This window comes from Thamnophis elegans, chromosome 13 (assembly GCF_009769535.1).
Source record: "Thamnophis elegans isolate rThaEle1 chromosome 13, rThaEle1.pri, whole genome shotgun sequence".
In the NCBI taxonomy this organism is placed as follows: Eukaryota; Metazoa; Chordata; class Lepidosauria; order Squamata; family Colubridae; genus Thamnophis; species Thamnophis elegans.
Window position 1 is genome coordinate 1,670,985 of NC_045553.1, and position 26,173 is coordinate 1,697,157.

General features: G+C 45.7%; 2 protein-coding genes and 1 long non-coding RNA gene across 5 annotated transcripts in view; 1 reads left to right on the forward strand and 2 right to left on the reverse strand.

The window, feature by feature from the left end:
- Positions 1–1,316: 1,316 nt before the first annotated feature.
- LOC116516474 lies at positions 1,317–5,229 on the reverse strand. The gene is made up of 2 exons (XR_004256358.1): positions 4,485–5,229; positions 1,317–1,887 (listed from the first exon to the last, which is right to left on the reverse strand). It is a non-coding gene; the product is annotated as an uncharacterized LOC116516474 (long non-coding RNA).
- Positions 2,241–21,288, forward strand: HPD (4-hydroxyphenylpyruvate dioxygenase). The gene is made up of 14 exons (XM_032228965.1): positions 2,241–2,320; positions 2,928–2,954; positions 6,227–6,289; positions 10,663–10,767; positions 11,273–11,315; positions 12,240–12,322; positions 13,300–13,389; positions 14,815–14,918; positions 15,772–15,849; positions 17,195–17,357; positions 17,838–17,909; positions 18,005–18,127; positions 19,584–19,700; positions 21,060–21,288. Exons 1-14 carry the CDS (start codon positions 2,318–2,320, stop codon positions 21,168–21,170), a joined length of 1,182 nt encoding a protein of 393 aa, XP_032084856.1. The 5' UTR covers positions 2,241–2,317; the 3' UTR covers positions 21,171–21,288.
- A 1,765-nt stretch (positions 21,289–23,053) lies between these two features.
- SETD1B (SET domain containing 1B, histone lysine methyltransferase) overlaps positions 23,054–26,173 on the reverse strand; it is a 42,721-nt gene continuing 39,601 nt past the window's right edge. For 2 of the 3 annotated variants that reach the window (XM_032229138.1, XM_032229139.1), the window contains exon 18: positions 23,054–26,173. This exon is cut by the window's right edge and continues 1,193 nt beyond it. The gene's annotated coding sequence lies outside the window, so the exon portion shown is untranslated. The other variant, XR_004256373.1, reaches the window with a different exon arrangement.

Here is a 26,173-nt window from a genome sequence, read left to right on the forward strand (position 1 = left end):
TCTATCTATCTATCTATCTATCTATCTATCTATCATCTATCCATCCATCCACATACCAATCCATTCATTTATCTATCATCCACATACCAATCCATTCATTTATCTATCATCTATCTGTAGCTAGCCACCTCTCCTATCTATCTATCTATCTATCTATCTATCTATCTATCTATCTATCTATCTATCTATCTATCTATCATCTATCTATCTATCATCTATCCATCCATCCACATACCAATCCATTCATTATCATCTATCTTTAGCTAGCCACCTCTCCTATCTTATCTATCTATCTATCTATCTATCTATCTATCTATCTATCTATCTATCTATCTATCAACTAGCTATCATCTATCCATCCATCCACATACCAACCCATTCATTTATCTATCATCTATCTGTAGCTAGCCACCTCTATCTATCTATCTATCTATCTATCTATCTATCTATCTATCTATCTATCTATCTTCTATCATCACTTATCTATCATATATTTCTACCTCTCCCATCCACCCATCAATCCATCATCTATCCATCTCTATCTGTTTATCATCTGTCTATATCAAGCTACCATTATCTGTCTATCAATCATGTATCCATTATGTTTGGGCATTTATTTTGGCAATTTACAGCAATCTTTATTTTTTTAAAAAATAAGAATTGCTACCATTTTTATTTCCTTTTCCTCTTTCCAAGATCTGGTTCACGCCAGTGATGGGATTCAATGTTTTTTACTACCGGTTCTGTGGGTATGGCGGGGGAAGGTTCCTGCAAAATCCCCATTCCCTCCAGATCACCTGGGATTCGGGAGGCAGAGAATAGATGGGGGCGGGGCCAGCCAGTGGTGGTATTTGCTGGTTCTCTGAACTACTCAAAATTTCTGCTACCGGTTCTCCAGAACTGGTCAGAACTTTTTGAATCTCTGATGCCCTCCTCCCCTCCGTCCATGCAGCCACAAGCTTTGGCTTAAGTGTCCAGTTCCCAGCAATCATGGATTTCTTTGTGAACCAAGATATTTTGCCGTGTCTCTAGCCAGGGAAAGTCCCCACTATTAGGTTGGTCTCTGGATAGCAGGTGGAGGAAGGTGGTTCCTGAGAGTTGACATAATTACCCACTGGAGAAATATTTGTAGTGATGAACCTGGCCTTGATTTATGTTCAATTTCGAAACTAGTTGTGATGGCTTCGCTCGTAAATAACATCCTTCCATAAATACATCATACTTATGCTGTTCTCCTTTGAAGTCCAGATAGGATTATGCCCAGCGTAACCACAGAAATAGGAGGCCAGGAATTTTCTTATCAATTTTCTTCTTCCTCTTTCTCCTCTTACCTGCCTCTACATGAACGTTTCTCAACCTTGGCAACTTGAAGACTTCAAATCCCAGAATCCCAGCCAGCATGAAGCTCAGTTCCCCTAACCCAGCTCCCACTCTTTCTGAGTTCTAAAGCGTTGAAGACCAATTCCTAAAGCGAACGTCCTTCTCTCCACAACACAACCAGCGCCATCTTGCAACAAGGGAACCTCTGTCGATCCCAGGAATGAAATCTTTGGCTTGCTGGTGATTTTTTTCCCACAGCCTTCCAATTTTCCCACAGAAAGTTGTGCTACGAGGCAAGTTCCCATCATCATCATTCGCGATTGCCAGATAGGAGCTGGCTCTGACAATCTGGCTTGGGAATGTAGTTTATTTTTTGATGGCTCCGTGATTAGAACTTCATTTCTTCCTGCTGTAGGTGTGGGCCCAGAAAAGGAGGTGCCAGAGTTATTTGTTGGTTTTCTTCCCAGACATTTCATTTAATTTTAATTTTTAATTTCCGTTTGCTGTGTAGACGGGGTGCCTTGTTGAGTCTGGAATTGATTGAAGTGTTGGATGTTGACGTTCGACCTAAAGGAGAGACTCATATGAAGTTGCCAAAGTAAACTCCTTGTCTTCTAAAAAAAAAAGAGCTGTCCAATTGTGCTACCTTGACTTGTCCCTGGATTTGCAAGAGCGCAGCCCCCCTCCCTGGCCAAGAAAAATCGCCACCAAATCTTTCCCATCAACAAATCTTGTTAAGAAGACTCTGGGATTTTGTGCTTTGCGTTTGAATCCACTGAAGGATGGATGTCCTGCGCTCGGCCTCGGTGGATACGATTGAGAAATATCAAGAGTTGTGTTTAAAAAGTTGAAACGCACATCTGGAAGAGGAGGAGGAGGAGGAGATGTGGGGAGGAGCTGGGGCCCTCCTCCTTTTTCTACAATTCAAAAGATTTCCACCCTGTCTCTCTGCCTCTTTCTGCCTTCTCACCTTCTGCTGCTCCGAGGAAAGACTGAAATGGTAAGGGTCCCAAGGTTTAAACCTCTTTTCCCCCCCCCCCCTTTTTCAATAACTTTTTCGCAGGGTTTACTTCCATTCTCTGGAAGATGGGTTCTAAGCTCTGTTGACCCATCCTTTCAATGTTTTTTTTAAACTGTATGTCTAATTATTAACATTCTCCCAAATGGTTGCTAACCTTTTGCCCTATATTATACTTGCTTTATAGCAAATGGGTGCTTTGCTTTTCCCTTCTATACAATTGGCAAACATATTTGAAGACGCTGTTCAAACCTGCAGCAACCCATGGATATTTCAATTTAGCGCCTAAATTTATTTTCCCTATGAAAATGTCAAGTCGTCTTGGAGAGTTGTTAGATTTATGCTTTTTTTTAAAAAAAAATGACTGAACATACCACACTAGACTTGGCTAGATTCCTGCTGTATAAAAATATTTGCCAAAAAAACAAGTGTTCAAATCTGCATGTTATTTGCACTTAATAGAGGTTTACCATCCTTAAAAATGTTTAAACTCCCTTGGTTAATAAGTTTTCATTTCGTTTCATCTTATTTATTTTTTTCTGGAGTAATTTAAAAAAATATCCATGTTTTATTCTTTTTTTCCTATCAGACATCTTATACAGATAAAGGAGAAAAGGTAAGCTAACTTTAAATATTATGTACTTCTTAAATGCTTTGTTTGGAAATTTAAAGGGTGTTTTGAATTAAAAAAAATTTGGGTGAGAGTTTCTTCTTTTGAACGTGCCTATCAGTTGATTAAGTAAATAAATATTTAAACATTACTAATGTTGGAATCCCAAATGCAGTGAAACAGACTAGGTAAAATGCCTGTTTAAAAGTAATGTTTTTTCCTATTTAGGCATAAGAAAACTTGTCAAAAAATCTGTTCTTAGCAAGCGATGTATGTTGCTATAAGAGTGGGCTGATATAAAAATAAGTTTCAATTGTGGTTTCAATTTTATATCTATTGAAAAATAACCACCCACATTTATCTTTTATTTAATCTGGTTCTCATTATAACTATGACTTTTTCACACATTACTCAAAGCTGGAACAGCCAAAGATCTGGGACAAGTAACCAGTTCCAGATTTTGGTTGCACAATTGAATTATGCATTAGAATGAATGGAAAACGCTACAAATTTATCACATCAATGTTGGAGGTTGTAAATAGGCTTAGAGTTATTTTTGGGGGTGATTTTTCATCCAAGTTTAGCTTGCAATTCAGGGAATCAGCAAACAGGCCGTGCAAAACAGTCAAAGCAATAATAATAATAATAATAATAATAATAATAATAATAATAATAATAATATCACGCAGACTGATTATAAATTGCGACACAATTCAGTAGCACAAATGATCCTTTGGAATTTGTGCAAAAATTATAATATTAAAACAGCCACAAACTGGTGGGAACATCAGCCTGAAGAAGTCACCGAAAATCAGATGGTCAAGATCTTGTGGGATTTCCATATACAAACGGACAAAATACACCAGACATCACACTGGTTGAGAAAAACAAGGTCACAATCATAGACATCGCAATACCAGGTGATAGCAGGGTCGATGAGAAGGAATGTGAAAAAATCGCAAGATACCAGGACTTAAAAATTGAAATTCAACGACTATGGCACAAACCAGCAGTGGTAATTCCAGTGGTAATTGGCACAGTGGGTGCTATTCCAAAAGCACTGGAATTACATTTAAAACAGTTAAAAATTGACAAAATCACCATCAGTCAAATGCAAAAAGCCGCACTGCTTGGACCTGCACGCATATTACGAAAATACGTTACGACGTCCTAGGCCCCTGGGTGGGGCCCGACTAGTAACCAAAGCCAAATCCGGCAAAACAACTGGCTGCTGTGATACAATTGTGTTGCTATAATAATAATAATAATAAATAGAAGAAGAAGAAGAGGAGGAGGAGGAGGAGGAGGAGGAGGAGGAGGAAGGAGAAGGAGAAGGAGAAGGAGAAGGAGAAGGAGAAGTTGTTGAGCGACTGTGGAAAAAGAAATCATGTGTTGCTCCCGATTGTAATTGGAGCCCTTGGAGCAATACCTAAAGGGCTACCTCGCTATTTGGAAATTCTAAATTTATCAGACTTGAACATTCTGATTCTACCAAAAACCTCCCTACTTGGAACAGCTTATATCCTCCGACGTTACCTTAACCGTTCCTAGGTCCTTGGTTAGGACTCGGAATCTCACCAAAGATTAACCACGCAATAATAATAATAATAATTTGATGCTGGCTTCGCATATTGTGAAATCAGCCATGACTTTGGAAATCTTGCTTCATAGAAGCTACCCCCAGTTGTCGTTTATTCCACAATTTGTCCTGAATGTGAAAAATAATTGGATAATCCTCCTGAAATGGATGTGATTTCGAAAGGTTGAACTTTGCCCGGCGTTTGTAAACATGCAACCGTGCTTTGGGTAAACACTAAAACCAGCTTTTGGTCATGTCTGAATCAGACCGAGGCCAAAGTTGCTTGCCCAGAAGGGAAGGCAACCAAATTCAGCAGGTGAGAACTTTCCCTTAGCGCGGGAGCTAAAGCAGGTTGCTGGTGAAAAATAACAAATAAAAACGAAATCTTCTTTAAAAACCTTGCTCAAGGGGTAACCGGCACCTCTCTCCTCCTGCGTAAGAGCTGGGTAAATATTTTCCAGTCAACTTGATATTTAACCTAGCGAGGTTATCAGAAGGCTGCCCAGGCCAGGCGGTGTTGAAAGCGGCTGGTGGCATCTTTGCAATATGCTTGCAAATACAGGGGTGGAAGTCACAGCTGGATTCAGCCAAGGTGAAAGGGGGCAGATGGAATACTTCTAATAGAAGAGGGATATTTGTAGCTCAGGATTGAACTGGAGGTCCTTGGTGCTCTCTGAGCTGGGTGGTTTTCTTGCAGATGTTTCATGGCCCAACTAGGGAACATCATCAGTGCTAGAAGGGAAGGGAGATTACAGAGAGGAGGAGGAGGAGGAGAAAGAGGAGGAGGAAAAAGGGAGGGAGGAGGAGGAGAAGGACTGTGGGGGCCTTGGTGCTCTCTGAGCTTGGTGGTTTTCTTGCAGATGTCTCATGGCCCAACTAGGGAACATCATCAGTGCTAGAAAGGAGTGGGGTTTGCAGAGAGGAGGAGGAGGAGAAAGAGGAGGAGGAGGAGGAGGAGGAGGAGGAGGAGGAGGAGGAGGAGGAGGAAGAAGAAGACTGTGGAGTCCTTGATGTTCTCCGAGCTGGGTTGTTTTCTTGCAGATGTTTCATGGCCCAACTAGGGAACATCATCAGTGCTAGAAGGGAATGGATATTGCAGAGATAAGAGAAAGGGAGGGAGGGAGGGAGGGAGGAGGAGGAGGAGGAGGAGGACTGTGGAGTCCTTGATGTTCTCTGAGCTTGGCTGTTTCCATGACCCAACTAGGGAACATCATCCGTGCTAGAAGGGAAGGGTGCTTTTATTTGTATATATACTAATGAAGCGCAAACCCCACGCCCTTCTAGCACGGATGACATTCCCTAGTTGGGTCATGAAAACGTCTGCAAGAAAACCACTAGATCAGAAAGCCCTCATCCAATGGCAATCCTGAGAAATAAGGGCAAGAAACTGACTGGGTTTATTCAGATATTATCTCTGTAGCTTCTGCCTTCTCTCTGGCGGGGCCCCTGGGAATCCCCCCTCGGCAGCCCCCCAGATCAGCCGAGACGTAACCCCCTGCCCTATAAGTAAGTGCTGTTGCTATTGCTATTAACTCTGCCTTCCCTCCTTCCGAGGTGGGTCAAATGAGGACCCAGATTGTTGGGGGCAAGAGGCTGACTCTGTAAACCACTTAGAGAGGGCTGTAAAAGCACTGTAAAGCGATATATAAGTCTATGTTCTGTTGTTGTTACTACTGCTCTCTCTTTGCTTCTCCTTCAGCCGGCCCATGGTCGATTCCTGCACTTCCATTCCTTGACTTTCTGGGTTGGCAATGCCAAGCAGGTAAGCCCGGAGCAGACGCCCGCCGGGGAGGGCCCCCCACCCGGGGCAGCTCCCATGCTTGGCTGGGCTGAACCTCGGCTGCTTTTCCATTGGAGGGCGAGAAGGCGGAGAAGGAAGGGATATTCCAAAAACCATCACCTGCATTTGATTAGAGTTTGCACTTGGTTGTCACGAAAACATACGACTCAGGGCTGGCCAAAACCAGGACGTCACAGTTCCAAACAGCGTCCGAAAGTAAAGGATTCCTCCAAGTTCCAATTGATGAAGAGAGCCAAGTTGGCACATCTGGGAAAACCTGAATCTGGAAGCTTCCTGGTTTTTCCCCACCCAGTTGAAAGTTCAAGATCTTGGCCCCCCATACCCACAAGTCCATCCCATGGTCCGATCTCCCACTGCCACGCTGGCAGCTTCCCCCCATCCAGTTCCGGTCAGGTGCAGAGACAAAGGATGACCTTGGCTTTCTAGGAAGAATGTTGTTATGGCTACATAGCATCTCACTCTGTACAATCCCACCTCCCGTTTTCCCACCCTAGAAAATGCATAGCAGAAGAATAGAAAATGTGGCAAGCCAGCAGTGGGGGGTTTCAAATTTTTTTTCAAACCTACTCTGTGGGTGTGGCCTCCTTTGTGGGAGTGGCTTGCCGGCCATGTGACCTGGTGGGAGTGGCTTGCTGGCCATGTGTTTTCTTTCTTTCTTTCTTTCTTTCTTTCTTTCTTTCTCTCTCTTTCCTTCCTTTTGTCTCTGTCCCTTTTTCCTTTTTTTCTTTCATCTCTCTCACTTTTTCTTTCTTTCTTTCTTTCTCTCTCTCTTTCCTTCCTTTTGTCTCTGTCCCTTTTTCCATTTTTTCTTTCATCTCTCTCTCTTTTTCTTTCTTTTTTTCTTTCTTTCTTTCTTTCTCTCTCTCTCTCTTTCCTTCCTTTTGTCTCTGTCCCTTTTCCTTTTTTTCTTTCATCTCTCTCTCACTTTTTCTTTCTTTTTTTCTTTCTTCCTTTCTTTCTCTTTCTCTCTCTGTGTGAGTCTGTGTGTGTGTCTCTGTGTGTGTGTGTGAGTGGTGTGTTTCAAAAATTTTTGGAACCTCTTCTGTAGGTGTGTGGCCTGCTTTCCGGGTCCACTGGTGGAACCTCTTCTAACCGGTTCGGTAGATTTGACGTCAGGCCTCCCCCCCCCCTGCAGGGTCCCCCACATCTCGTGGGTAGGTTGCAATCTGCCAATTTCCCGGGACAGCTGAGGAAGTCAGGGTGAATTTCCCGTTTCCATTTTTTTCCTTCTGGCAGGGTCGATAATTGATCCCCGATGCCACGGCCCACCACTGCCAAGAATCTTTCATTTATTCTTTGGAAGCTCAACTCAGCCCCAAATGCTTCCCAGATCAACAGGCTGTGCTTTTGTCGAAGGCTCGGTGTGTGTGTTTGTGTGTGTGTGTGTGTTCAAGGCATACAAGGGAAGGGGAACAAGGAGCGAAAAGGAAACAGCAACAACAACACAGAGAGAGTTTGGTGGGGTATTTTCTTTACAAAGTGGCCGAGGGGGATGTTTAAGTTTAGGTTTAGGTTTATTAGATTTATATGCCGCCCTTCTCCCAAGGATTCAGGGCAGCGTACAACATTAAAAGAAACACAAAAGTTTCTTTTGTGAAAAATACAAAAGTTTAAAAAAATTTAAATAGAATATCCCAAACCCAATTAAAATTGACAATGACATTTATTTCATTTCATTTCATTTCATTGAGTTTGTATGCCGCCCTATTCCCGAGAGACTCAGGGCGGCTAACAATAAAAAAGGGAGGGGATACAAAAAATAAAATAAAATAAAAACAGCAATTTAAAATTCAACAACAGTCGTAACCTCGAATGGGGCTGGATAATTCAACAGCCCCAGGTCTGCCGGAACAGCCAGGTCTTAGTTGCTTTGCGGAAGGCCGGAAGGGTGGTAAAGGTCCAGATCTCAACGGGGAGATCATTCCAGAGGGCCGGAGCAGCCACAGAGAAGGCCCTCCCCTGAGGAGTCGCCAGCCGACATTGGCCGGCAGATGGAATTCGGAGAAGGCCTAGTCTGTGGGATCTAATAGGTCTTTGGGAGGTAAATGGCAGCAGGCGGTCTCTCAAGTACCCAGGTCCGATACCATGTAGGGCTTTAAAAGTAACGACTAGCACCTTGAAGCATCTCCGGAGACCAATGGGCAGCCAGTGCAGCTCGTGGAGGATAGGTGTAATGTGGGTGTACCGAGGTGCACCCACAATTGCTCGCGCGGCTGCATTCTGGACTAGCTAAAGTCTTCGAACACTCTTCAAGGGCAGCCCCATGTAGAGCGTGTTACAGTAGTCCAGTCTTGAGGTGACAAGGGCATGAGTGACTATCTGAAGGGCCTCCCGGTCCGGGTAGGGCCGCAATTGGTGCACCAGGTGAACCTGGGCAAAGGTCCCCCTGGTCACAGCCGACAGATGATGTTTTAAATTCAAATTAAAATTAACAGTGATCAATAATTTATTTTGTTTTGTTCACGCCAGGCTGGCTTGCTGGAAAAGCCAACTTTTTAGGGCGTGTCGGAAGGATTTTAGAATCTGGAGTCTCTTAAATGGTGCCTCTCATCTGAGGTGGGAACTTTGGGACACATATGGTGGAAGTGCAGTGCTTATGAGGCTCAAGCATCAAGGTTAAAGATCAGGGATGATGGGAATTGAGGGGTAACCACACTTGGAAGGGTCCCAGATTCCTCCCCTTAGGTGGTCTCTCTCCCCCCCTCTCCCTCTCTCTCTCTCTCTCTCTCTCTCTCTCTAACCCAGTGTTTCTCAACGTAGGCAACTTGAAGATGTCCGGACTTCAACTCCCAGAATTCCCCAGCATTCGCTGGCTGGGGAATTCTGGGAGTTGAAGTCCGGACATCTTCAAGTTGCCTACGTTGAGAAACACTGCTCTAACCATTACTTGGTTTTAGCAGCAAGATTTGTGTGAGGTTGCAAAGTAAACCTTGTGTAGATCTGCAGAATCAATCCAGCGGAGTTTATTCCTAAGCCTTAGGCATCAACGTTAATCAAGGCAAAGGCAGAGTTTGCTAAGGAATTAGGATTTGGAATTTTCCACGAATAGAATTCTTGAGTTCATCCTAGCAAATGCATATAACAATGCGCAGCCGGACGAGGGGAAAACTCAAGAGATCCTAAGATACAAAGACAGCCCACCGGCCCCCCAAAAAGCTGCCAACCTTTAGAAGGGGCGCTTTGGAGTGTGCAAAAACACCCCCACAGAACCATTGTGAACCACTGAAGCTAACGGAGGTGATGGGCTCCGGGCCTTGGGAAGAGAAAGCCACGTTAAAGGCTTGCTCGGAATCAAAACGAAGGAGTGGGGGGAAGACTTTGGATATGAAGAAAAACGTACAATAATATAAGGACTGTGGCAAAGTTGTACATTATTTTTTTTTGGTGGGGGGAGTGAGTTTTTTAGTATATCATTTTCACACCAGTAAAAGATAAACAGGACATTATGCAAGAGTGAGATTAAACAAGAAAGAGAAAAGGGAAAGTAGAAAAAAAACAGGGCAAAAGAGGAAAGGAAAGGGGAAAAGGATGGATGGATGGATGGATGGATGGATGGATGGATGGATGGATGGAAGAAAGAAAGGAAGGAAGGAAGGAAGGAAGGAAGGAAGGAAGGAAGGAGAGGGATAGAGTCAAAAGGTCAGGGAAGGAATGGAAAGGATGAAGGGAAGGGAAGTAAAGGAAGAAGGGAAAGAAAGGGAAGGAAAGGAAGAAGGGAAGGAGTGGAAAGGAAGAAGGGAAAGAAAGGGAAGGAAAGGAAGAAGGCAAGGGAAGGAGTGGAAAGGAAGAAGGGAAAGAAAGGGAAGGAACGGAAAGGAAAAAGGGAAGGGAAGGAACGGAAAGGAAGAAGGGAAGAAATGGGAAGGAAGAAGGGAAAGAAAGGAAGAAGGGAAAGAAAGGGAAGGAAAGGAAGAAGGGAAGGGAAGGAAAGGAAGAAGGGAAAGAAAGGGAAGGAAAGGAAGAAGGGAAGGGAAGGAGTGGAAAGGAAGAAGGGAAAGAAAGGGAAGGAACGGAAAGGAAAAAGGGAAGGGAAAGAACAGAAAGGAAGAAGGGAAGGGAAGAAATGGAAAGGAAGAAGGGAAGAAATGGGAAGGAAGAAGGGAAAGAAAGGGAAGGAACGGAAAGAAGGGAAGGGAAGAAATGGAAAGGAAGAAAGGAAGGGAAGAAAGAGTAAGGGGTAAGGAGAATGGAATGAAAGGGAAGGGAAGGAAAAGAAAGGAAAGGAATTTGTCTTCCAATCTTTACAGTAGTTGCAATCAATTTCTCTCCCTCCTACGAGGGGAGGAGGAGTTACAAGGACCCCCCTCTAATGCAGCTTCTCTCTCTGTCTCAAGGCCGCATCCTTTTACTGCAACAAAATGGGGTTTGAAGAGCTAGCCTACCGAGGCTTGGAAACCGGCAGCCGGGAGGTGGTTTCCCACGTCATCAGGCAGGATAAGGTAAGAGGCAAAGAAAATAATATCACTACTTGATGAAAGAAAATACCATTGGGGTGGTATCTCTCAATGAAGAGAGAGACGGACTCTGGGTGTCCTTTGAGGTCTTGAGAGCTGCTGACAACCAGCCGGTTCGCTCAGTAATTTCCTTCTTGGTTAGGAACCAAGGTCAGCACTTGGGCAGCAGGTAGCAGGAGGAGGAGGATACAAGATCGGAAGCCTTCAAATTGTTCTTTCCATCATATTAATCCCCGCTTGCCCTCTTCCGGCTCTTCTTACCTTTCAAAAGAGATCTTGCAAAAAAGATAATCTGTGCAAAAGCAGGAGGCGAACAGTAATTCCCCCGGTTAATTAATTAGCGGTCTTCATTAACCTAGGCCATCATGCCAGAAACTAGTTGAAAGTTTCCCTCTTCTCCTTTGAAGTGATAGAGGGAAATTCTTGAGCGTCCATTCATGGTGCCTCAGACGGAGGGTATTAATTCTCTCTTCGTTATGTCTGTTTCCAGATTATATTCGTTTTCTCCTCGGCCCTCAACCCTGGAAATGAAGGTAAATTTAAAATCCGTGGGACCAACATTACTAGAAGTGGGTTTCTATCGGTTCGCACCGGTTTGGGCAAACCGGTAATGGTAATTTGGCGTGGGACCCAGAACCGGCAACGACCCAGGCTGGCCACGCCCCTGAACACGTTCTCCGGTCTCTGAGCCGAGGTGGCGCAGTGGTTAGAGTGCTGTACTGCAGCCACTTCAGCTGACTGTGATCTGCAGTTTGGCTGTTCAAATCTCACCGACTCAGGGTTGACTCAGCCTTCCATCCTTCCGAGGTGGGTAAAATGAGGACCCGGATTGTTGTTGGGGGCAATATGCTGACTCTGTAATCCGCTTAGAGAGGGCTGAAAGCCCTATGAAGCGGTATATAAGTCTAACTGCTATTGCTATTCTTCTGCCATTGCTGGCATGTTTCTGCGCATGCGCAGAACAATTTACAATCAACTGCACATGTGTGAGCAACACATAGCTGGCATACACATGAAGCGAACCGGTACCAACCAGTACAGGAACCCACCCCTGAACATTACTATATTATTGTTGTTGTTGTTGTTGTTACTTCTTGTAAGGCATCTCTGTTGCTTTTCAGAGTGAGGTGGGCGGCATATAAACCAAAAAAGAAATTTAATAAATAAGGAAATATCATAGCAGACCTCTGAACCCTGTTCGAATTAGTACCCATTGATGCTCTTCTTTTCTATGTGACTATCTATTTATCTAGCTAGTTAGTTAATTTTTTAGTCACCTCGGGTAATAAAACCAGCTGATTGCTTGAAGATGCTGTATTATGAGGGTGGGCAGTAATTTTGGCTGGCAGACACTTTGGGTCCTTCTGAATTGGATGAAAAGCTGTTGCTGAAACACCCCCCTCCCCCAACAAAATTCATAATATCTCTCTCGACTCCCTCTTTTCTGGTCCACGTAGAAATGGGACGACACTTAATGCAGCACGGGGATGGCGTCAAAGATATCGCCTTTGAAGTGGAAGACTGTGATTCCATTGTGCAGGTAAATCCAAACTGGACAAGTCCTATGACATCTTCAAGAGGTTGATTCCATGGGAATTTGCAGGGTTCTTCCACCTAATGCCAGTTTTGACGGTCACCCTTATTTCAGAGAAGAAATTTGGGCCACCTATGGAGGCCATAAATGGAAAATTATAGCAGAGGACTAAGCAGCTGCTATGGGTTGTGGGCCCCACTTCCTAAATTGAAGGTGTGGTGGCCACACCGTCTAAGGCAGTGTTTCTCGACCTCATTCATTTAAAGAGGCGTGGACTTCAACTCCCAGAATTCCTCAGGGTCTGGCTTCTCTAGAGAACAAACTCTATGGTTGGTGGAGCTCGGCGGGTGGATTGCACCAATGCTTTATTTAAGTTAATGGTTCTCAACCTGATGGACTTCAACTCCCGGAATTCCTCAGGGTCTGGCTTCTCTAGACAATAAACTCTATGGTTGGTGGAGATTGGCGGGTGGGTTGCACCAATGCTTTATTTAAGTCAATGGTTCTCAACCTGGTGGACTTCAACTCCCAGAATTCCTCAGGGTCTGGCTTCTCTAGAGAACAAACTCTATGGTGGGTGGAGTTCGATAGGCTGGTTGCACCAATGCTTTAAGTCAACGTTTTTCAACCTTGGCTACTTTAAGAGGGGTGGACTTCAACAACCCAGAATTCTGGGAGTTGAAGTCCATTCTTCTTAAAGCAGTCAAGGTTGAGAAACATTATCTAAGGCAAGCTGAGGGCAGTATTCCAGTTTTGCCTTCAGCCATTGGCGATGAGTTCACGGAGAAAAATCAACCCATGGGGTTGAGAGGTGTCCAACACGATTGGACCAATCAATCTGGACAGCAGATCTTCAGTGAACAGTCAAGGGCCTCTTGAGGTGTTCTTGTGAGAAAATGCAAAATTTCCCCAGCATTTGGAAGTTTACCAGTTCTCACACCAGACCTATCTGATGTTACTTCGTTCTCCCGTCTTCTGTTCAGAAAGCTCGAGAACGTGGAGCCCGTGTCGTGCGAGAACCCTGGACGGAAGAAGACAAGCACGGGAAAGTGAAATTTGCCGTCGTGCAAACGGTAAGCAGCTTCGGAGGAAAGCTCCAAAGCGGAGCGAGGAAGGAAGGAGAGCAGAATAACTGGGGACACGATGGTTCCTTGGGTGGGGAAGGTCCTTCTCTGGCTTGGCATTCTTGTAATGAGTCGGCCTGAACCTTCTCGACAGTTCTCGACTCTCTGGAAATGGCGAGCATTAGACTGGGTAGACCTGGAAAAGGCCACCCTGGGAAAAAACGAAGCGAATATTAATAAATTGGGGGTTGTTTTAAGATGAGCAAGACACGCTGAAGGAATCCAAGAGAGCTTCTGGTCAAACAAAGAGGCTGGGAGACGTTAAAGGTGGGGTCGAGAGATGGTGAGGAGCAAAATTCTGGCTCTTTTTCAGCTTGGTAGCTTGGACAGTTTTGATGTCGGTGGTCTCCCATGGCTTTGTACAAAAGAGGAGAATGCAAAGGCGATAAGGAATCAATCCCCCTGCTTTGAGATGGCCTAAAGGATGGTCTCCTTCAATGCTGGGGGATCTGTTTGCGAAAGAACTTCAGTTCTCTCAAATCCAGATGGAGCAAAGTTTGGTCCAAAAAATATCTTGATGTTGTTAGTTGCGAAGTCGTGTCCGACCCATCGTGACCCCATGGACAATGTTCCTCCAGGTCTTCCTGTCCTCCACCATCCTCTGGAGTCCATTGAAGCTCATGCTGACTGCTTCGGTGACTCCATCCAGCCCCCTTCTTCTTTTTTTGCCTTCCATCGTTCCCAGCATGAGGCTCTTCTCCAGGGAGTCCTTCCTCCTTCTCATCAGGTGGCCAAAGTCTTTGAGTTTCCTCTTCAGGATCCGGCCTTCTAAAGAGCAGTCAGGGTGGATCTCCTCTAGGACTGACCAGTTGGATGGCCTTGCAGTCCATCTTTTCTTTCCTTCTCTCTCTCTCTCTATCTATCTATCTATCTATCTATCTATCTATCTATCTATCTATCTATCTATCATCTATCTATCATCTATCTACCTATCTCATCTATGTTGTCCTCCAGGCCTTCCTGTCCTCCACCATCCTCTGGAGTCCATTGAAGCACACGCCGGCTGCTTCGGTGACTCCATCCAGCCACCTCCTTCTCTGCCGTTCCCTTCTTCTTCTCTTGCCCTCCATCGTTCCCAGCATGAGGCTCTTCTCCAGGGAGTCCTTCTTCCTTCTCCTTAGGTGGCCAAAGTCTTTGAGTTTCCTCTTCTGGATCTGGCCTTCTAAAGAGCAGTCAGGGTTGATCTCCTCTAGGACTGACCGGTTGGATGGCCTTGCAGTCCAGGGGACTCGCATAATCTTTCCTCCAGACGTCTCTGTAGATGCCGGAGACCTTCTGCCCAACTGTGGATGGTCCCAGTTCCTTAGGAAAGTCTTCCCTCCTAATGTTGGTGCCATCTCATCATCTTGTGTTTCTCCTGCTTCGACAATATAGTATGGAGACACCACGCACACCCTCATAGAAAAACGGAACTACAAGGGACTCTTCTTACCTGGATTTGAAGCCCCTCTCTTTAAGGATCCTCTCTTAAAAAAACTGTAAGTATCTAAGCCTCCTTAGATGTTACCTTCCAATCTCCCAGGGGGTGGTGGTGGTGGTGGTGCTCCGAAAGGCCAGAGAAAACAGCTGGCTTCTCTCTCCAAGGGAAGAGAGGTCAGCCAGTTGTGGAAAGCCTCAGGGCAAAAATGCGTCGTGAATGGAAGCCATTCCAGATTTGAGTGAGAAAGGATGATTCGATAGAGAAGAAGGGGTGGAACCTCCATCCTGTGGAAAATGAATCGTAGCTAGTTTGAAGGTCAAGGATGGGGAAGCTGGTGAGAGATAGGGAGGGGAGAAAGATGGAGAGAGAGAGAGAGAGAGAGAGAGAGAGAGAGAGAGAGAGAGAGAAGAGAAGACAGAGAAGAGAGAGAGAGAAGAGAGAGGGAGGGAGGGAGAGAGAGAGGAGAGAGGGAGGGAGAGAAGAGATAGAAGAGAGGGAAAGAGGGAGGGAGAGAGAGAAGAGAGAGAGGGAGGGAGGGAGAAGAGAGAAGAGAGAGAAGAGAGAGGGAGGGAGAGAGAGAGAGAAGAGAGGGAGGGAGAGAAAGAGAAGAGATAAGAGAGAAAAGAGAGAGCGAGGGAGAGAGAGAAGAGAGAGAAGAGAGAGAGGAGAGAGAGAGAGGAGAGAGAGAGAAGAGAGAGGAGAGAGAGAGAGGAGAGAGAGAAGAGAGAGAGAGAGAAGAGAGAGGGAGGGAGAGAGAGAGAGAAGAGAGAGGGAGGGAGAGAGAGAGAGAGGAGAGAGAGGGAGGGAGAGAGAGAGAGGAGAGGAGGAGGAGGAGGAGAAGAAGAAGAAGATGATGATGATGATGATTGACTAGTGAACAAGATGTCTTTACGTTTCTCTCTTGTTTCCAGACCTGCTGCAAAACTGAATTTTATTGACCACGTTGTGGGAAATCAGCCTGACCAGGAAATGCTTTCGGTGGTAGAATGGTGAGATTTATTTATTTTTTTGAAACCTTCCTTAAAATGAATAAAAGCAAATGTTGGAGCTGCTGGCACTTAAGTAGGACATATAGCAATAGCCCTTAGACTTATATACCGCTTCCCAGTGCTTTTACAGCCCTCTCTAAGCAGTTTATAGAGTCAGCTTTTTGCCCCCAACAATCTAAGTCCTCATTTGACCCACCTTGGAAGGACGGAAGGCTGAGTCAACCTTGAGCCGGTCAGGATCGAACTCCTGTCAATGGGCCGTGCGCCTTCGGCGTTGAGTCATGCCGGCCACATGACCATGGAGACGTCTTCGGACAGCGCTGGCTCTTCGGCTTTGACACAGAGACGAGCACCGCCCCCTAGAGTCGGGAACGACTAGCACATATGTGCGAGGAGCAACCTTTCCCCTTTTACAATCGGGGAAATGTTTGGGATTTCTTTGCGAGATCTTTCCGGAGAAGTCCTGGCCTGCTATGTTATCGAGACCTTTTTCTCCTGAGGTCAAAAGTTTCCTCGTCACTTTCAATAGATTTTGATGTTCAATTCTGGTCCTCCTTAAGAAAATATCACAGCCCTCTTTGGATATTTGGGTAACAAGTAAGCAAAGAACGTTATTTTTTCCCCAAATTTTTTTTTTTATTTTTAAACATAAAAACAACATAAAAAAAAATTCCCGTCCATTACGTACAGCATGTCGTTGTGAAGGAGCAAAGAACATTATTGATTGAAGTTAATGAATAAGAGCATTTCAACGGGAGAGAAAGGGTAAACATGGCCTAAATGTCACTTTTTCCTCCTCCTATTAGCTAATGCTAATGAACATCTGCAGCGGTGTTTCTCAGCCACTTTAAGAGGGGTGGACTTCAACTCCCAGAATTCCTGGTTAACTTGGCCGTTTCCCAGGGGTTGACCAATACGATGTTGGATGGGATGAGGTTTTAGCATCTACGCCAAGGTCTCAATGGCTCAAGGACGCGGTGGCTCAGGGGTTAAGACGCTGAGCTTGTCGATTGGAAAGGTCGGCAATTCGCCGGTTCGAATCCCTAGCGCCGCGTAACGGAGTGAGCTCCCATGACTTGTCCCATCTTCTGCCAACCTAGCAGTTCAAAAGCATGTAGAAATGCAAGTAGACAAATAGGAACCACCTTTGGTGGGAAGGGAACAGCGTTCCGTGCGCCTTCGGCGTTGAGTCATGCCGGCCACATGATCACGGAGACGTCTTCGGACAGTGCTGGGTCTTCGGCTTTGAATCGGAGATGAGCAGCGCCCCCTAGAGTCGGGAACGACTAGTACATATGTGCAAGGGGAAGCTTTACCTTACAAGGTCTCTGTTGTCGTTCTGCAGGTATCAGAAAAACCTCCAGTTCCATCGTTTCTGGTCTGTGGACGACAAACAGCTGCACACCGAATACAGTGCCTTGAGGTCCGTGGTCATGGCCAATTATGAGGAGACCATCAGGATGCCCATCAATGAACCTGCGATGGGCAAGAAGAAATCTCAGATCCAGGTACCACAAAGCGGACTTCTGTGGGCGGGTGGGAGTGAGTGGAAACATCTACCATGAGTCACCAATTCTCTTCGCAACAGACCTCGTTGTATCTTGGGAGGGGATATTTGCAACTGATTTATCCTTATCTACTTGGCCTCTTCTCCAACCTCTCGCAAGATTGGGTGAGGGTCTAGTCACAGGTGGGATAGCCCAAAGAAGAAAGACACGTGGGCTGCCCTAAAGCCCTCTTGTCGTCTTCGTGAGGAAGACTGAGCCGATGATGAGACCTAGCAAACCAGGATTCAGAGCTTGAAACCGACGTTCATGCCCAAGTCATATCACAAGTCAGAATGAACCAGGAGCAAGCACTAGTGATGCGGTGATCTCCTCCACTCTTAACCTACTACTACCACAAATGCAGGAGAATGTAGACACGGTTGATGTTCCTCAACATGAGATCTTGGCATATGGTCCACCTTGGTTTCTTTTGTTCCACAGGAATACGTGGACTATTACGGAGGCCCTGGAGTCCAGCACATCGCCCTGAACACTTCAGACATCATCGCTTCGGTAAGAATGCCCGTTTCTTTTCAAACCTTCCCACCCAAATTGTCAACTCCTTCAAAGGGGTCAATCTTACACTCATGAATCTCCTCCGGATGTAGATCACAAACTTGAAAGATCGTGGCATGGAGTTCATGTCTGTTCCATCAACGTACTACCAGCAGCTCCGGGACCGGTTGAAGACAGCCAAGATCAAAGTGAAGGAAAGCATTGATAAACTGGAGGTCAGTTGCCTTCCATAACAGTGGGGAATCATGGTTAGAGAGTGTTAACCTAAGATGTTATCACTTTAGATGGTCCTAGAGAAGATATGGAGGAGATCAGGGAGGCCTCTTGAGGGAAGGGGGACTACAGAAATATAATAAAAATGACCATATATTGTTCCTTCATCTTGATGGGAGCCCTTTTGCTCAAAGATGGATACATCTTATAAGAGCCGAGGTGGCGCAGTGGTTAGGGTGCAGTACTGCAGGCCACTTTAGCTGACTGTGATCTGCAGTTCAGCAGTTCAAATCTCACCGGCTCAAGGTTGACTCAGCCTTCCATCCTTCTGAGGTGGGTGAAATGAGGACCCGGACTGTGGGGGCAAGTTGCTGACTCAATTTGCTAAAAAATTTGTAAACCGCTTAGAGAGGGCTGAAAGCCCTATGAAGCGGTATATAAGTCTAATAAATAAATAAATAAATCATCCTGGTTTTTATATACTGTATATTCATTAGACTGACACTTAATGGAGTAGACGAATTAACTCTAATTCTGCTTCATGGGCTGCTCAAACCAGCATGGCAAGTTGCGAAATGAAAGAGACACAGGAGACTTTGAAGAGAAGAAAAATAGCATGCTTTGCAAGATACTCCTCGCTTAATGACCATTTCTGTGCAAAGTTATGACGGTGCTAAAGAAAAAGACTTGCAACCTACCCGCACACAACCGTTGCAGCGTCCACAAGGTTATGTGATTAAAATGTGGGTGTATTTATGACGGTTGCAGTGACCGCCAGTCACACAATCATTATTTGCAACCTTCCCAGCTGGCTTTGGACTAGCAAGGTCAATGGGGAAGCCAGCGGGAAGTGTTGCCGGCCACAAGCACGTAATGTCGCCTTTAACTAATGCATTGCTTAACCACAAATTTTACAGATCCTATTCTGGTCGTAAGTCGAGAGCTTCCTGTTGTGGTATCCAGGAGCTAGATACTTACGGGAGCGCCTCCTGCCACATACCTCCCAACGACCTATAAGATCTCACAGATTGGGCCTCCTTCGGGTACCGTCGACCGGGCAATGCCGGTTGGCGACTACTCGGGGAGGTCTTTCTCTGTAGCTGCTCCGGCCCTGTGGAATGATCTCCCCGCAGAGATCCGGACCCTTCCCACTCTCTCGGCCTTCCGTAAGGCCACTAAAACCTGGCTGTTCCGGCAGGCCTGGGGCTGTTGACCCCAAAATATGGTCCAGCCCCACTTGGAATGGAGTGCATAGTGTGTTTTTATATCTATCTTTTCTTTCCTTCTCTTCTTTTTGATTAATTTGTATTGTTAGCCGCCCGGAGTCCTACGGGATTGGGCGGCATATAAATGTTATTAAACTTTAAACTGTTTCCATTCCAACATGCAACCAAAATGTATAGAGTCAGTCAAATGTCTTTGGCGACTTCCTTCAGTCTCTTGCCGTTCTCTTTCAAGGAACTCAAAATCTTAATCGACTTTGACGAGAAGGGCTACCTGCTCCAGATCTTCACCAAGCCCGTTCAGGACAGGCCGACCGTCTTCCTTGAGGTCATTCAGCGCTACAACCACGAGGTTGGTTCCTCAGGGCAGCGTCCTTCCAGGTTACCTTGAAGATGAAGTTGGTCTTGCAGATGCTGTGAGGTCATCCTTGAGCCTCCTCCGGTTTCTGTCGGCTTTCCAAAAACCGGAAGCAAATGTTCACTACTAAGGGGTTGGAAGACCCGAGGAAATTGCAAATTTGGGAGAGTTGGGTGATAGGGATTTCTGAAGCCTGCTGCTACTTGGTTAAACCAATCTGGAGATCTTCTAGACCAGGGGACCCCCCAAACGTGGCAACTTGGAAGAACTTGTGGACCTCAACTTCCCAACTCAACTGAAGAATTCTGGGAGATGAAGTCTGTAAGTCTTAAAGTCACCAAGTTTGGAGACTCTTGCTCTAGCCCAGCGCACCCTCGGCCATTTCTGAGTTTGTGGACTTCCAACTCCCAGAATTCCATTGGCATAAGGCCACGGATAAGAATTCTGGGGGTTGACGTCCATACTCCAGAAATGGTTCAAGGTTCAAGGTTCATTTTATTTATATGCCGCCCTATTCCCGGGGGGACTCAGGGCGGCGCACAAATCCAAGGAGGGGAAGGGAAACACAAGAACAACAAAAAATACAGGGCATTTAAAAACAACCAACAGCCACACGATTCGAGAGGGGAAGGGAACTCATCGACTCCAGGCCTGCCGACAGAGCCAGGTTTTAACAGCTTTTCGGAAGGCCTGGAGAGAGGTGAGGGTCCGAATCTCTGTGGGGAGTTCGTTCCAAAGGGCCGGAGCCGCCACAGAGAAGGCCCTCCCCCGGGTAGCAGCCAGATGACATTGGCTGGTAGACGGAACCCGGAGGAGGCCGAATCTGTGTGATCTGATGGGTCTTTGGGAGGTAATTGGCAGCAGGCGGTCTCTCAAGTACCCAGGTCCAATACCATGAAGGGCTTTATAAGTGACGACTAGCACCTTGAAGCGTATCCGGAAACCAATCGGTAACCAGTGCAGCTCGCGGAGGATAGGTGTAACGTGGGTGTACCGAGGTGCACCCACAATCGCTCGCGCGGCTGCATTCTGGACGAGCTGGAGTCTCCGAATGCTCTTCAAGGGCTGTCCCATGTAGAGCGCATTGCAGTAGCCAGATGATATTCTAAACCAGGTTCAATTAATTTGAACAGATACTGTTTAATTTACGCCCTTCCTCACTATTTTGGGGAGGGGTCTGTACACTCATGAAATAGAGAACTGGGTTGCCAAATGCCATTTTGGGTCTAAACAGAACATCTCAACGTTGGAGAAAAGAAACTTCTCATAATCTGCAGAGGCAGGTTGGTGTATAGGTTTAGCAAACAAAAAATTAATACTTACGCCTGGTTTTGTTTTTTCCTCCAAATTTAGGGATTTGGAGCGGGGAACTTCAAATCTCTGTTTGAAGCTATCGAGATTGATCAAGATGCCCGAGGCAATCTGACCATCCTGACCCCCGACGGAGAATCCAAGCTCATGTAACGTCCATCAGGCCTAAAATGCGATGTCCTCAGAGTGAAATGTGATGGGCAAATCGATCTTCCATTGTAGCCTGATCTTTTTTTTTTGTTGAATTAAAAAACACACACACACACACAAATAAGCTTCTCACGGTGTCTGTTTTTGGGGACAACGGAGGGAAAACGAACCAGAGATGACACAGCTCCTGATATCAAACATCTAAGGCCTGGGGGGAAAAAACAGAACTGGGATATCTCCTCCTCTTTGTAGCAAAGGTTTCTCAACCTTGGCAACTTGTAAGATGCGTGGACTTCAACTCCCAGAATTCTGGCTGGCTGGGGGATTCTGGGAGTTGAAGGTCCAAGCATCTTCAAGTTGCCGAGGTCGAGAATGTCTTCGAGAAATAAGTTTGGTAGGAGTTTTAGCGGAACGCATTGTGTGCCGTTTTCTCACAAAAGATGCGGAGGAGGATGGAGGCTTGCTGGTTGCTGAATGCCAGCTCGATGGAGGAGGACCATGGATTTTTGGTGAGCAAACTTCACAATACTTTCTCCTTATAACAAAGGAGATCCTCTGGAATCCAGACCCACCATTGATTGAATTTTTGAATGGCACTTGTAAGCCTTTACCCTGAGTAAATTAGGAGCAGCTGTCCTACAGCCTTATCCTTTTCAGAGTTATGAGATCAAGGATGATATAACTAAAGGCAATTGACAGTGGGAAAGTCAAGGAGATGTTCTTACTTTATTTACTTTAGATGTCAAATTTGGGGAACGCAGAAGCCCGTCAATATATTGTTGAAACCTAAAAAAAACAAGGATTTGCATGGCACAGTTCCCATTTTGGTGGTGGTGGTGTTTTTTTTAACTACCCCCTCCCACAATCATCTCCCAGCCACAAGACCCCCGGAAGCAAAATGCATAGTATTCTTTCCGTGACCCATCAAAACCGCGGCAGACTAAAGCGCGCCCGACGAAAGCGCGTACGTGACGTCATCAGCAGCGTGACAAATAAAATTAAAAATAAATTAAATTAAAATTAAATTAAAGCAAGCTGATTCACATAAAGGTAAGGGTTAGGTTTAGGGTTAGGTTAAGGGTTAGCGTTAGGTTTAGCGTTAGGTTAAGGGTTAGGTTTAGGGTTAGGTTAAGGGTTAGGTTAAGGGTTAGGTTAAGGGTTAGGTTTAGGGTTAGGTTAAGGGTTAGGTTTAGGGTTAGGTTTAGGGTTAGGTTAAGGGTTAGGTTAAGGGTTAGGTTAAGGGTTAGGGTTAGGGTTAGGGTTAGGGTTAGGGTTAGGGTTAGGTTAAGGGTTAGGTTAAGGGTTAGGTTAAGGGTTAGGTTTAGGGTTAGGTTTAGGGTTAGGTTTAGGGTTAGGTTAAGGGTTAGGCTTAGCGTTAGGTTTAGGGTTAGGTTTTGGGGGGTTAGGTTTAGATTTACGCATTAATTTTAAGTTTACCGCTCACAGCGTGCTGTTTTCATCGCGCTGTGATGACATCATGTACGCGCTTTCGTCGAGCGCGCTTTAGTCTACCGCGGTTTTGTGGTGGAACCATTCTTTCAGGCTTAATAAACCAAGCACAGATCTTCTATAAGAAAAGTCAGTATATTTAAGGTTTGCTTTATAAAAGTTACTATAATACAATGGTACATAGTATTCAATTCACAAAAAAATATGAACAAATATTTACAGAATGACACACCCACAACGAAGCGAAAGAAAGAGGGGAAGGAAAGAAAAAAAACCAGAAAGGGAAACCCAAACCACATTCTTCAAAACAAAAGAACTGATGACAGAAACCCTAGAGATGCACAGAATGTGTTATTTTTTTTAACACAGTTGTTTAAAAACAAAGGGAACAGAACATTTTCCTTTAAAAAAATCCTCAATCTCCAAAGCAGAGATTCTTTTAAAAAAATCATTTATTTCTTTTTTTTTATTTATGGAAAGGAACATAAAAAATAGAAGTCGTTTACTGCAAACCATTTTTTCTTTAAAAAAAAAAAATCCCCTCCTTTTAAAAGAGGTCTTTTTTTCCCCACACTGCAAATTAAAAATTGGTCTTTTTTTTTTTTTACAGAATTCATGAAATCGGAACGGAGGTCTTCTCCTCCATTGCAAGACCAAGAGACCCTTCCCCAATTTAGAGTGCTTCTCCCCCCCCACAACCCCAACCCAACCCTTGCCTCATTTGAGCAGCTGCAGGGAGGGAGACCCCCCCCATCCCCACCCCACCCCAGCCTGGCTGTGACCATACACAGCTTTCTTGGCTGACGGGTGTGATCCTGCAGCTCACACCGAGTTTGCTCATGCGCAACGAAGCTCTTCTGAAAAACACGGCCCCATTGGGCTGAATATATGTTATTATTTTTTCCCCCCCATGTCACTTCTACAAATGCTTGGTAGCTGTGGAGGAACATTGTAAAATAGAAGAATTTAATTTGCAAAAAAAGAAGAAGAAGAAATAACAACAACAAAAATAAAACTTGCAGATCGGCTTAAATACATTTTAGGTTGCCATTAATAATAGACTGTACACATTTTCTTCGTTTGAAATAAATAGATTTTTTTCCCCCACATTAAGGTTTATCAGGAAGGCAAATTAAAACAAAAAGCCTCATCTTGGCATTTCAGTTTGTTTTTTTTAAATCTTCAGCGTCTTAATGCTTCTAGTTTGATCTATGCATTTGACACCCCCCCCAAAAAAGTTTTGAGATCTTTTGTACAGAATTTACATTATACATAGCTTGACACAAGCTGTAAAAAACGGCGCCAGCTTTTCACTCTTGGGACACGGCAAGCACCCCCAACACCCCCCCCCCCCCAAAATGCTGACTCTCTCGTTGAGGTCTTCTGCTGGCGATTTTGTTTTTTTTCTGCTTTTTTTTTTCTTTAAAAAGAACTCCAAACTACTATTTGTCACTTTAACAAATTATTTACATGCTTTTAAACAGAACGCTCCCCCAACAAACAAACGAAAATCAAAACGACCCCCCCCCACCCCCAAATAAAAGCCATGTGTTTCTACAAGAAACAAGGATTCCGTAGAGAAGACTCGGAAAAGATGTCCTATATATACAGGCGACGTATCCGTTTGAAACTTCAAAAATTTCATTTTAACCCCGCCCCAAACCACACCCCAAACGGGTTTTCTTTTAAAAACGAAAAATAAAAAATAATTAAAATACTTTATACACAAATGCACTGAAATGATCCCTGAAAATAGGTTTTAAAAAGAAAAGAAAAGCTGAAATAATAATATTTCATCAGAGTTTTAAAACGTGACACCCCCCCAAAAAAAACCTTCCCCCCCAGCCAGGGCAGAAAGCAGCTGTTTGGATGAGATAAACAGCTTTCAGGGTTCAGTCTGGCTCTTCTCTCTTAGGATTCCCAAGGAAGGAAGGAAGGAAGGGACCACAAGCTTGGAAACCCGAGTGTCGGGTTGAATGTCTGAAAGCTGGCTAGGCGGTCTTGGGACTCCAGACACGGAGTGGGGGCTCCCCGAGGACGCGTGGCGTGAGGTCAAGCGAAGAGGAGGTTGAACCTCCCACGCCGCGTGAGGAGGGAGGAGACCTAGGCACCTTGTCCAAGCAACGGCGTTCTCTTTGGAGATCCAGCCGAGGAGACCTTGAGGAGGAGAGCTGAAGAACCCACTTAGGATTACAGCTGGGCCCCTTTGAACTTTCATTAACCCCACTTCCCACATCCTATTATTTAGGATGGAAGAGGGTTTCAACTGGGATGGAACTCAAACCACAGTTAGAGGAGGAAAACCCGCGGAGAACCTCGGCTCAAGGAAGGGATCCGTTTCCGCGTCTCTCCACGCCTTCGGCTCTCCCTTTCTTCTCGTCCTCCTGCGCCCAAGCGCGGCTAAGACTAACTGGCGGAATCTACGGGACAGCAAAGAGAACTAGGATACGTTGGCCTATATTTCAATCTGCACTTAGGGAAAGGGGGAAAAAATGGGGGGGGGGGGAGGAAGAGACATGAGAAAGAGAGAGAGAAGGGGGGGGGTTCAGAAGGAAGGTTTTTTCCTTTCCCCTCCACAAGCTGCTACATAACATTTCAGGGTGACGCCTGTGTGGAGAACTTCCCTAGTGGGTTTACATTCACAGCATGAAAGGCGACGGCTGACGGGCAGCCGTCACCTGGTCTGAACGGTGGGGGAAACGAGACGAGGGTTTGTCTACCATGGGAGGCGTCCAGTGACGGACACGGATGAGCCCGAGGAGAAACGGCGAGACGGCAAGGGAAGAGAGAGAGAGAGAGAGCAGGGCCTCCGCTCTCCTTCCTTCCCCATCAAATCCAACTTCTCCAGCATGGAGGTCCAGGAGGACCACCCCTACAGGGGAAGGAGCTGGGCCGAGCTTCCTCCTGCCTCTTCCTGCCCGCTAAGCGGAGGGAAAGGCAATGGCGCCCACCTCTTCAGGCCAGCGGGCAGGCCGATCGATTAAGGAGCATCCAGAGGAAGGGACTGGCCACATCCTACCATCTTAAAGCCAAAGGAGGCTAAGCCACAGGTTTGGGGGGGGGGGGGGAAAGAAAGACGTCTGAAATAATTTTGAGTCCAACCTCTGCTGGACTCTGCCTTTTAATCTAGTTGATAGGTTTTCAGCAGGGCGAGAAAATGCAACCAGAGGCTGAAGGGGGGGGGGGGCGCACGAGAATCTGAGATTTTGCCCCTCATTTTGATGTTAAGAACCCCGGGGCCAATTTTGCAAGTCCCTCACCTGGCCATCGTCCTAGAGAGGGGTGCTTGTGCCTGCTTGGCTTGCTATGCGAGGACCACCTGGGAGACCCTCGGTGCCGGGCGGCCCAAGGCTGGCTTGAAGAGCCTTACGCTCTCGCAGACCCTACCAGAGGGGTTAAGGAGTGGTGGCACAACAAGGGCAGAGCCGGTGTGTCACCTTGCAGCTGCCCAACTGACCTCTACCAGGCTGGCTTAGCTGCCAGGCCCTCCAGAGGCTACCGAGGCTAACCTGCTTGAATGCTCACGGACTTGAGAGGGGACACCCGCCAAGAGAGGA